We start from the raw sequence: 12421 nt of genomic DNA, 5'->3' as shown, positions 1-12421 counted from the left end.
AGGTTGTTGTGGTCACCTCTACACTTCCATATGCTTACATCAAACCTCTTGTTTGCATCTTTGAGGTCGATAACAATCATTGGACAAACAGCTCGTAATGGTCTCCGTTTTAACTATTCGTCTGTGGAAATGCCGCCCAAACAAATCTGCTCCATTTGTCTATCGTCTTCTGAGACTGTAGAAACACATGCAGAAGGAATACTGTCTCTACATCTTGCCAGATTAACAGTTCTGACCCTATCCAAACTCCTCACCTTTCAGAGAAATTTGAAAGGATAATGGGTCAATTTTGTGATTGTGAAGATCAATGATTAATGTGCAGAAGTAAGTGATGTTTATACGTGTAAACGGTCATCACATGACTCGTGTCAGCGCTGCAGAATACATTGAAGTCTATGAAGTGAGTGATATTTATACGGGTAAAGGGTCATCACATGACTCGTGTCAGCGCTGCAGAATACATTGAAGTCTATGAAGTGAGTGATGTTTATACATGTAAACGGTCATCACATGACTCGCGTCAGCGCTGCAGAATACATTGAAGTCTATGAAGTGAGTGATATTTATACGGGTAAAGGGTCATCACATGACTCGTGTCAGCGCTGCAGAATACATTGAAGTCTATGAAGTGAGTGATATTTATACGGGTAAAGGGTCATCACATGACTCGTGTCAGCGCTGCAGAATACATTGAAGTCTATGAAGTGAGTGATGTTTATACGTGTAAACGGTCATCACATGACTCGCGTCAGCGCTGCAGAATACATTGAAGTCTATGAAGTGAGTGATGTTTATACGTGTAAACGGTCATCACATGACTCGCGTCAGCGCTGCAGAACACATTGAAGTCTATGAAGCGAGTGATATTTATACGGGTAAAGGGTCATCACATGACTCGTGTCAGCGCTGCAGAACACATTGAAGTCTATGAAGCGAGTGATATTTATACGTGTAAAGGGTCATCACATGACTCGTGTCAGCGCTGCAGAACACATTGAAGTCTATGAAGCGAGTGATATTTATACGAGTAAAGGGTCATCACATGACTCGTGTCAGCGCTGCAGAACACATTGAAGTCTATGAAGCGAGTGATATTTATACGAGTAACGGGTCATCACATGACTCGTGTCAGAGATGCAGAATACATTGAAGTCTATGAAGCGAGTGATATTTATACGAGTAAAGGGTCATCACATGACTCGTGTCAGCGCTGCAGAACACATTGAAGTCTATGAAGCGAGTGATATTTATACGAGTAAAGGGTCATCACATGACTCGTGTCAGCGCTGCAGAACACATTGAAGTCTATGAAGCGAGTGATATTTATACGGGTAAAGGGTCATCACATGACTCGTGTCAGCGCTGCAGAATACATTGAAATCTATGAAGCGAGTGATATTTATACGTGTAAATGGTCATCACATGACTCGTGTCAGCGCTGCAGAATACATTGAAGTCTATGAAGCGAGTGATATTTATACGAGTAAAGGGTCATCACATGACTCGTGTCAGCGCTGCAGAACACATTGAAGTCTATGAAGCGAGTGATATTTATACGAGTAAATGGTCATCACATGACTCGTGTCAGCGCTGCAGAACACATTGAAGTCTATGAAGCGAGTGATATTTATACGAGTAAAGGGTCATCACATGACTCGTGTCAGCGCTGCAGAACACATTGAAGTCTATGAAGCGAGTGATATTTATACGTGTAAAGGGTCATCACATGACTCGTGTCAGTGCTGCAGAACACATTGAAGTCTATGAAGCGAGTGATATTTATACGAGTAAAGGGTCATCACATGACTCGTGTCAGCGCTGCAGAACACATTGAAGTCTATGAAGCGAGTGATATTTATACGAGTAAAGGGTCATCACATGACTCGTGTCAGTGCTGCAGAACACATTGAAGTCTATGAAGCGAGTGATATTTATACGTGTAAAGGGTCATCACATGACTCGTGTCAGTGCTGCAGAACACATTGAAGTCTATGAAGCGAGTGATATTTATACGAGTAAAGGGTCATCACATGACTCGTGTCAGTGCTGCAGAACACATTGACGTCTATGAAGCGAGTGATATTTATACGAGTAAAGGGTCATCACATGACTCGTGTCAGTGCTGCAGAACACATTGACGTCTATGAAGCGAGTGATATTTATACGGGTAAAGGGTCATCACATGACTCGTGTCAGTGCTGCAGAACACATTGACGTCTATGAAGTGAGTGATATTTATACGTGTAAAGGGTCATCACATGACTCGCGTCAGTGCTGCAGAATACATTGAAGTCTATGAAGCGAGTGATATTTATACGAGTAAAGGGTCATCACATGACTCGTGTCAGTGCTGCAGAACACATTGACGTCTATGAAGTGAGTGATATTTATACGGGTAAAGGGTCATCACATGACTCGTGTCAGCGCTGCAGAACACATTGAAGTCTATGAAGCGAGTGATATTTATACGAGTAAAGGGTCATCACATGACTCGTGTCAGCGCTGCAGAACACATTGAAGTCTATGAAGCGAGTGATATTTATACGAGTAAAGGGTCATCACATGACTCGCGTCAGTGCTGCAGAACACATTGAAGTCTATGAAGCGAGTGATATTTATACGGGTAAAGGGTCATCACATGACTCGTGTCAGTGCTGCAGAACACATTGAAGTCTATGAAGCGAGTGATATTTATACGAGTAAAGGGTCATCACATGACTCGTGTCAGCGCTGCAGAATACATTGAAGTCTATGAAGCGAGTGATATTTATACGAGTAAAGGGTCATCACATGACTCGTGTCAGCGCTGCAGAATATATAGTTATAGCTACAGAATATAGCTGCTGTAAGTTCATGATTAAAGATGAAAATGTAAACGAAATTAAAAGCTGTTAAATGTCTCATTATTGTTAAAATATGAGAATTAAAATGACGGGTAATAATAGATTATGACGGAAGTTTTACAACCCTGTCTGTCAAAATGACGGATGATGAGAACGTTTAACATAAGCACTGTATGTGACTTTTAATTTATATTTGTTATTTATTTTTTATTTTTTGCATAGTTGAATTTCAAACATTACAAGCTAACGCTCTACTAAGACAGACAGAAAACATGAAGTTCTTGAAAAGGAAAAATATTGACGATGGTTAGCTGATGTGGGACAGTGGTGTGCCGTGGTAGAAATAAGGTTTGGGAACACTGCCTTCCCTAGCAACCGGCCAATTTGGTTGCTTAGGACAGAGTCACAATAGTTCTCGCTTTCAGTGGGGTGTGTGGCGAGTCGTGCGTGGATGTTGCGGAGAATATCGAGAAGCCTCCACACGCACTCAGTTTCCACGGCAACGTACGCGCTCAAGTCACATGATAAGATGCGCGGATTGATGGACTCCGACACGGAGGCAACTGAGATTCGTCCTCCGAGTCACTACGCCACCACGAGGACTTACAGCACATTGGGAATTTGGCGTTACAAATTGGGGAGGGTTATTTGATGGTTTTGGTATTTTGTCCGTCACGATATATAGGGGTGCTGGTGGGGTTTTGTGTGATTTCCGCCCCACTGAAGGGGCAGTTAATGACCTATCGCCACTGTGGGTAATTGTACCAAATGTAAGCATACCACAGACTTCTGGTCCTCATGAAATACTGTTTAAAATGTTTATTTGGCACATTGTATAATGGGGCATTTATTGGGGGTGTCATTTATTTTTTGCATGTTTTATCAAGTTTATGCATGTTTTTATGCACCCAAACCTTTAGTAATCCGGGGCATGAGCCAGATTGGCACGGGTTGGGTAAATAGAGCCGTCAGGTTTATGATTGCAGTCTTGCATTGGTCATACAGTCTGTTCTATAGGAAGTAAAAAGAAAACGTTGCTCTCGCACTATTTGTATTCATTGTAGCCGAGAACAGAATGTGGCCATGCAGCAGCCTGGGAAAATGGTAGGAAGGGCTCGGTCCTGAGTTTGATTTCCCCTTTCTGTGGTGTGTTGTACGGGTGCGGAGAGCAGATAAGATCAGCGGCTGTGGCAGAGAGATGGGCATGGCCACCAACACCCCGCTGTTAAACACACACCTCACTCCCGCTGTTTTCTGCCCTGCTGACATAAGTTGGGCACATGCTAGTTTGTTTCTTCCCGACTCACCCCTCTGAGCAGCGCACATCTACTGACCAAAAATAAGGTATCTTCATTATTGTGCCGCCCTACTTTTGTAAAAGACATTAGTTACATCACGAGTGTGCGTGTGATGCCTTAAAATGTTGTCTATGTAGTCCGGTCCATTTTTGAAACTGTTCAATCGGAGCCTCATAAATTCAGAAGAGTGCCAGGAATGAGTAGACGTCCCTTAGGGGCTTGTAAAACTGGTATTTTTATGCAGATCTGTGAGGGTGGCACGGGCATTCACGCTTTGTAAGGACAAGCTGCATGATTGGCTCAAAGGCGAAGCATGCTGCATCTGTTTATTCAGGTGATTTTGATTGGCTAATGTGATTGTGAGATGCTCTCTGATTGGTCGGTGGCTGGTTGATGAGGTTTGAGATATGAAGGCAGAAGATTCAGTCAGTTTGAACAACACGTCTGTATGAACTCTTCTTGAATATATATATATATATATATATAGTGTGTGTGTGTGTGTGTGTGTGTGTGTTTTTATTTTAATATGATAGTTTGTATCAGGAATGTGACGTGTGTATATATATATATATATTTAAGATGATCTATTGTTTTGACAGCTGTCAGCCTCTCACATGAGAAAAGTTGCAGAAAACGCTCTCAGCGTGACGCTCGGCTTTAGCACTCGGGATCATGACTCACAGAAAATTCCTCAGTGTGTGTGTGAGAGTGTGTGTGTCATCTCTAGTCGGCTGGTTGTCAATACAGCCAATGATATAACAGCTGTTGTTGGGCCTCTCACACAATTCTCACTGTACTTCTCTCACACACACACACACACACACACACACACACACACACACACTCTGAGTCCGCGTGTGTTCTCTGCGTGTGTTCGCAGGAGAGCAGCAGTTTTCCAGGCAGGACTGAAGATCAGGATGGAGAAGGAAGACCTGAAGATTGTCAACAAGGGTTTGGAGGATGAGATGGTATATATTCCTTCTGTTCATCTGCTCTCAGTTTTCCACTAAGTTGTCTTGAATGTTACTTTAATTGAAAAGCAAGTAGAATTCTGTGTTTGTACATTATTTAAGTATATATTTTAGGACCCTGTCTAGTGGAATCGTGTTGAATTCGGCTCATCTTCTCTCTCTAGGAGTTGAGTGGATATCGGCTGTGCCGATGGAAGCTGGCTCTGGTGGCGGTCGTGGGTCTCTGTACGGGAGGTTTTCTCTTCCTGCTGCTCTATTGGATGCCTGAATGGTGCGTGAAGGCCACATGCACGCGGACCGTCGTCAGAGACGCAGAGGTCGCCCTTTTACGAAGCACTGTATGTAAACATTGTGCATTTAACTTGTGTTTCCGTTCAGTTTTGCTCTTCATGTATCTCTTTTGAATGGTATAGCTCATGAAAATGTGAAAATTCTGTCATCATGTACTCGTTCCAAATCCATAAGACACCTAGTTTAGTTAATATATCACCTAGAATGCATTTAATGTTTGTTTGTGTATGTTTCTGTGTATAGGACGAGTTTAAACGCTGGTTTCGAGCGAGGGTTCGGGTCATGCAGGCCCCTGGGAAGAACCCTTTCGACAGCCTGGTACCTCAGACCGCCTCCCGTCAGGCCAATGACCACGCCCATAACACCTCTGACTCCGCCCCTGATAAAATCACCAGGAACACGGAGGACCAGCATGCACAGGTACCGCAGGTGTAAATCCCTCCCGTCATTCCCACACAGTTGTGCAAAAAAACAAGCACATATTCCACTTTCTGAAAACCACTTAATAAGAATAATTAAAATATATTTTGTCTTTTACAGATCCGCTATTTTACCCTCCACAGTACTAAATACTTTTGGAACGACACCATCCAGAATTTTGAAGTGTTGAAGTAAGGATGCACATCGACTGTGGTCTCATTACGCTGATGATGTGTGTCCGTTCTGCTCTGGGAAGTCTTGATAATGTTGTTAATGCTGTCATCACTGTTCGACAGGGGCCTGGAGGATCTGGGCATGACCTGCTCATCCGTTCACTTAAAGCACAGCGCTGGACTCTGTAAAAACCAGCAGGAGTTCAGGTGAAACACAAACTGCTCTCAGGCCTGTTGATGGAACTGTCACTCACACTATCTGCCCTGTGATGCATTGCCACTATGCCGTACGTGCGTTCTGGTGTCTTGCAAAACGAAACGTTGCTTTGGTGATGCATTGAAGATTTTAGCTGCAAATACTGTTGATTGAAATGTCACCAGTGTAAAGTTATCTCTCTGGATACCATCGATGAGGTGTTGTTGAAATTGTAACAGTGGTTTATGGTAGTCCTGGAAGCATCTGTTAAGGCGGGATCCGTTAACAACAAATATTAATTCAGAAACTTGTGAAATAAAGTCTAAAGTGTCTCTTTCAATAGAGACCACAACTGTGTCCAAACTCCAAAGGGTCCCGTAAATACAACCATTTAACCTCAGGTGTGACATTTTCATGCTTTGTGCTCTAAAAGGGGCGTTCAACAACAGGTTAATTGTCCTCATTGCTTCGTTTAGTCAATGTGAATTTGTTTGTTCACTAAATGATAAAATTCTTCTTGAGAGAACGACTCCTTTCTAGTTCTGCCAACTAACAGCTCCCAGTATGAGAACTTTAATTTTGCCGGCCTTTAAATGACTTTTATATGACGTTACCTGCAGTCTTTGCCTCTGAAGAGAGATTTGTCTCACAAGGCAGGAGGTGGGATAGTTTGACAGACACACAAACTTTAATAACGGTGACAATCAACAAACCTCTAAGTTAAAAGATGAGCTCCTAACATCACACAACTATTCATCTACAGTGGCAACAAACAAACACCAAAAACTGCTGTTTGATTATTTCTAATCTGTGTAGTTCGTAGTTGTTGCAAGGGAAGAGACTCTGACTTAAATTGATATCAAAGTGTCTTCAGATGATTATGGACAGTCAAACATATTTATACCCTGCGTCAAGGATAACAGACATCTCTATCTGTGTGCCAGTCTAAGCAGCGCTCTCAGAATGCCAGTTTATGCCAGTTTGAACTGAAGCACGAGCTTGAGAAATCCTTGAGCGTCAGATAAGGAGAGCAGAAGGAACAGGAAAACATCTGGCCCAAAATGAAAAAGAAGGCCCGAAACTGAGAGCAAATCTATAGTTCTCCCAATAGCATAAAGTCATCAGAATTCGACTATAACACTTAACCACATAATTAATTCATGTTGCAATGCATGCTGGGAACACATCAGCAACACTGTTTGAGTAGTGGGGAATATTGTTGGTCCAACATGTGTTTTTATTAGGGCTGTCGATTTAACGCGTTAATAACTTGCGATTAATTTGACAAAAATGAACGCGTTAAAAAAATTACGCACTTTAATCACAATGCTTAACTGAGAAATGCTTGTAGTACCACCTGTTTACTCCAGAGGGCAGTAAGTGAAATTCCAGCTGTGTGAGCAACACACAGTTTATACAGTGAAGAAAACAATTTCTTGCGTTCAAAACACTTGATGGAGCGCAAATGCGATCTTTAAGGGATCTCAAGATGTGTTTAAAGATTGAGTATTAAACTATATTTAACTCGACACAGTGAACTAAACATTTTACTTTTATGACGCGACACAAGCATGTCTGACGCAGGTCGTACAGTCTTAATCTTGTTGGTAATTAAATATGTACGAGGTTAAGGAGGTGTCCTTTAAACTGTTACACCGTTTTTACCCCGTCAATCTTTATTTAAGAAACATGCTCCTGAAATAGATCCGCTCCTTCTGTAATGCTGTAGATGAAGTTTGTTTGATTGTATGTACCTCTATTTTAACTAGTTTTTCTTTGCTTTATAAAGACGTTTTATTTGGTTTTCACAGATTTGATAAATTAAGTTCATATTTTCTATAAAGCCCCTATTTGCACTTTTTTGTAAAGACTTAAAATATTATTTAAATACTCTTTGTACCTCCAACAACTCCAAAGCATTGAAAACCATTACACTAATGAATATAATGTCTGACTGTCTGTCTGACCGACTGTCTGTCTGACTGACCGACTGTCTGTCTGACTGACCGTCTGTCTGACTGACCGTCTGTCTGACCGACCGTCTGTCTGTCTGACCGACCGTCTGTCTGACTGACTGACCGTCTGACTGACTGACCGTCTGTCTGTCTGACCGACTGTCTGTCTGACCGTCTGACTGACCGCTTGTCCGTCTGACTGACCGTCCGTCTGACTGACTGTCTGACTGACCGTCTGACTGACCGTCTGACTGACCGTCTGACCGACTGTCTGTCTGTCTGACCGACTGACTGTCTGACTGACCGTCTGTCTGACTGACCGTCTGACTGACTGACCGTCTGTCTGTCTGACCGTCTGACTGACCGCTTGTCCGTCTGACTGACCGTCTGTCTGACTGACTGACTGTCTGACTGACTGTCTGACTGACCGTCTGACTGACCGTCTGACTGACCGACTGACCGACTGACCGACTGACTGACCGTCTGACTGACCGTCTGACTGACCGACCGTCTGACCGACCGTCTGACTGACCGTCTGACTGACTGACTGACCGTCTGACTGACCGTCTGACTGTTTGTCTCTGTGTGTGTGTGTTGAGCTGGTTTCCTGCAGTAGATCACAGTCCTCATCTGGATCTGAGTGGATTACAATCTGTGCAGCTGAACACACTTAAAACTAAAAGTCGTCTCTCTTTCTCTTCTTTTTAGGAGATTTTTTTTCGGACTGAATGAAATTGACGTGAAAGTGCCGTCTCTTTTCAAGCTGCTAATTAAGGAGGTATGAGCGACTCTTGTGTTTCAGTGTAACATGAAACTGACATGATGCAGCACTGCTGACTCAGGAACATGAAATAAACTATCTGTCTGTCTATGTGTCTGTCTCTCTCTCAGGTCCTCAATCCTTTCTACATCTTCCAGCTCTTCAGTGTGATCCTCTGGTGTACTGATGAATATTATTACTACGCAATGGCCATCGTCATCATGTCATTCATATCAATAGCTACCTCTCTCTACACTATTAAAAAGGTAAGCAGACTCTAAAGTCAGTTTGCAAAGCGTTTAACGTCTGTAAATTGACATATTTCAAAGTTTAACAATTTTAAACTCAAAATATGGTAAACATTGTAACATTGCACTGGCTGAGGCAAGCATCATTACTTCTATTGCTCAGTGCTATTATATGCAGAAACCCCAACACTAAAGTGAGCTGTTACTTTAACACTGCGGTGCTTATAACTTATGATCAAACATATCAGGAATATATGCTTGCTAAAGCCTTCACTTCTTATCTGTCTATCTGTGTGTCTGTCTGTGTGTGTGTCTGTCTGTCTGTGTGTGTGTCTGTCTGTCTGTGTGTGTGTCTGTCTGTCTGTCTGTGGGTGTGTGTGTCTGTCTGTGTGTGTCTGTCTGTCTGTCTGTCTGTCTGTGGGTGTGTCTGTCTGTCTGTGGGTGTGTCTGTCTGTCTGTGTGTGTGTCTGTCTGTCTGTCTGTGGGTGTGTCTGTCTGTCTGTGTGTGTGTCTGTCTGTCTGTCTGTGGGTGTGTGTGTCTGTCTGTGTGTGTCTGTCTGTCTGTGTGTGTGTGTCTGTCTGTGTGTCTGTGTGTCTGTCTGTGTGTGTCTGTCTGTCTGTGTGTTTAATTCATCGATACTGTCAAATGTTTGTTTGTTCATCACGGGAATGCTGTTTGTTTTCCAGCAATATGTAATGCTACACGACATGGTAGCAGCGCACAGTACTGTTCGAGTGACCATCTCCAGGGGCGATAACGGTACGGTGCCATTCACATTTGCTGAAACTGCATTTTCCTGCATGCTTGTAATGAGGCCTGGATTACCTGCTTCAGGGCATCTGGCGCAGTGACCAAAGTCACGATGAGTCAGCAGTCTGCTTCCTGTGCAAGGGAGCGTGGGTAATAAGTGATGTGCTGAGACAGAGCGGTTGTGCTTTTATTTCACTAATCTCTCTCTCTCTCTCTCTCGTCCCTCCTGTTTTATCTTTGTGCTGCACAGAAACGGAGGAGGCCCTCTCCACAGACCTGGTTCCCGGTGATGTCATCGTTATCCCCAGTAACGGGACCATCATGCCCTGTGACGCAGTGCTGATCTGTGGAACCTGCATTGTTAATGAGAGCATGCTCACAGGTGATTGGCCACGCCCCTGTGTGATGAAATGAAAACATTATGCTAATTAACTTTGGTTGATGACCATTAGTTATAAATCCAGTATTAAAATGCAGAAGACTTTTTATAAATGGCTCGTATTTCTTTAATGAGTGCTGAAAGCTTCACCCCCACAATCATCATTTCCTCACCCTCATGCCTCTCTAAACTGCACCTGCACAATTAATAAAAAAAAGCGACTGGTGACGAAAAGCTCCGGAACCAATAGAAGTCATTAGTGATGCACATGCGTGAACATTCCTGGATGAAAACTAATTCTGGACACACTTGGCCATTTAATGGTCACATCGCTCATGGACCTGCACTGGATCATTTAGTGGATCTCTTAATGTTCACTTTAGTTGTGATTGGATGTCACATTACTCAGTCAATTTAAATATTATTGTGATTTAATAATGATGATTATAAAGTTTCAGTTGCAATTTCTCAACTTTTAAAAACCCTCTGATGAATGGCAGAACATCACAAAGAACTCTGACCTGCGCTAAAAACAGTTTCATGAGTGTGTGTGTGCGCGTGTCTATGAGTGTGTGTGCGTGTCTCTGTCTGTCTGTCTGCGTGTTTGTGCGCATGTCTGAGTTTGTGCGCGTGTGTGCGTGCGCGTCTGATTTGTGTCTGTCTGTGTGTGTCTGTCTGCGCATCTGTGTCTGTCTGCGCATCTGTGTCTGTCTGCGCATCTGTCTGTGTCTGTCTGCGCATCTGTGTCTGTCTGCGCATCTGTGTATGTCTGCGCATCTGTGTCTGTCTGCGTCTGTCTGCGCATCTGTGTCTGTCTGCGTCTGTCTGCGCATCTGTGTCTGTCTGTGTCTGTCTGCGCATCTGTGTCTGTCTGCGCATCTGTGTCTGTCTGCGCATCTGTCTGTGTCTGTCTGCGCATCTGTCTGTGTCTGTCTGCGCATCTGTGTATGTCTGCGCATCTGTGTCTGTCTGCGTCTGTCTGCGCATCTGTGTCTGTCTGCGTCTGTCTGCGCATCTGTGTCTGTCTGCGCATCTGTGTCTGTCTGTGTCTGTCTGCGCATCTGTGTCTGTCTGCGCATCTGTGTCTGTCTGCGTCTGGCTGCGCATCTGTGTGTGTCTGTCTGCGCATCTGTGTGTGTCTGTCTGCGCATCTGTGTGTGTCTGCGCATCTGTGTGTGTGTTTGTGTGTGTCAAGAACAGAGCAGCGTTCATTCACTGGAGTGTTTTGCAGATTGTATATTTATGTATTAAACACATTCTTGGTGATTCTCAAATCTATTGTTTGTCTTCTGGAGACTTTGAATATAACGCACGAGTCATGTGGACTTCTTTAATGTCACACTATAACGACACGCAATAACACACATGATCAGAGTGCTGGAAAACACTCTTTATTAATGCACTAATGACCAAGAGAGCAATCGCTTCACTTCTGGGGATGTCCAACATAAACAGTGTTTTTACCCATGTGAGAGATTTTGTTATTTGTTACTGGATTTTATCTCTAGCATTCATTGTCTTTGAATGAAAAAGAGCTGCGTAAACATTTCATACAGATTATGAACAACATGAGAATGAGTAAACAATGACAACATTTTCAGTTTTGGTTAAACTATTAATTAATTAACTAATAAAGAAATCAAACTCAATTTGCAGGTGAGAGTGTTCCAGTCACAAAGACAGACCTTCCAAACCCGGAGCAGGACAAGAGGGGTGGTGATGGAGACTCAATCTACAGCACAGAGGAACACAAGAGACACACGCTGTTCTGCGGCACTAACGTCATCCAGACCCGCTACTACACAGGAGAACTGGTCAAAGCCGTGGTGGTCCGGACCGGTCAGTGTGTGTGTGTGTGTGTGTGTCAGAGAGCGCGCGTGTGCGAGAGAGTGCGCGCACGCGTGAGTATTGCGTGTGTGTGCGTGTGCGAGAGAGAGCGCGTGTGCGAGTATTGTGTGTGTGCGCGTGCGAGAGAGCGCGCGTGAGTATTTGTGTGTGTGCGTGTGCAAGAGAGCGCAGGTGTGTGAGCGTGCGCGTGCGTGTGAGTGTGAGTGTGTGTGTGTGTGTGTGTGTGTGTGTGTGTGTGTGTGTGTGTGTGTGAGTGTGTACACTTTATCATGTGAAATCTTGAGTGTA

General features: G+C 43.6%; 1 protein-coding gene across 3 annotated transcripts in view; it reads left to right on the top strand.

Moving 5' to 3' along the window:
• LOC127632326 (polyamine-transporting ATPase 13A3-like) overlaps positions 1–12421 on the top strand; it is a 53075-nt gene that overhangs the window by 10544 nt on the left and 30110 nt on the right. Inside the window, exons 1-11 of one of the 3 annotated variants that reach the window (XM_052110850.1) lie at positions 4063–4187; positions 5022–5109; positions 5277–5450; positions 5647–5832; positions 5944–6014; positions 6120–6203; positions 8856–8925; positions 9039–9173; positions 9843–9915; positions 10157–10288; positions 11942–12124. In XM_052110850.1, coding sequence (XP_051966810.1) covers positions 5059–5109; positions 5277–5450; positions 5647–5832; positions 5944–6014; positions 6120–6203; positions 8856–8925; positions 9039–9173; positions 9843–9915; positions 10157–10288; positions 11942–12124 — 1159 coding nt within the window. In that variant the 5' untranslated portion in view covers positions 4063–4187; positions 5022–5058. Of the gene's footprint in view, positions 1–4062; positions 4188–5021; positions 5110–5276; positions 5451–5646; positions 5833–5943; positions 6015–6119; positions 6204–8855; positions 8926–9038; positions 9174–9842; positions 9916–10156; positions 10289–11941; positions 12125–12421 lie in introns of those variants that run through there. The other 2 variants (XM_052110851.1, XM_052110849.1) reach the window with 2 other exon arrangements.

This window comes from Xyrauchen texanus, chromosome 39, assembly GCF_025860055.1.
Source record: "Xyrauchen texanus isolate HMW12.3.18 chromosome 39, RBS_HiC_50CHRs, whole genome shotgun sequence".
Lineage (NCBI taxonomy): Eukaryota > Metazoa > Chordata > Actinopteri > Cypriniformes > Catostomidae > Xyrauchen > Xyrauchen texanus.
The sequence above is the reverse complement of the archived record's forward strand: the minus strand, read 5'-3'. Positions and strand labels throughout refer to the sequence as shown.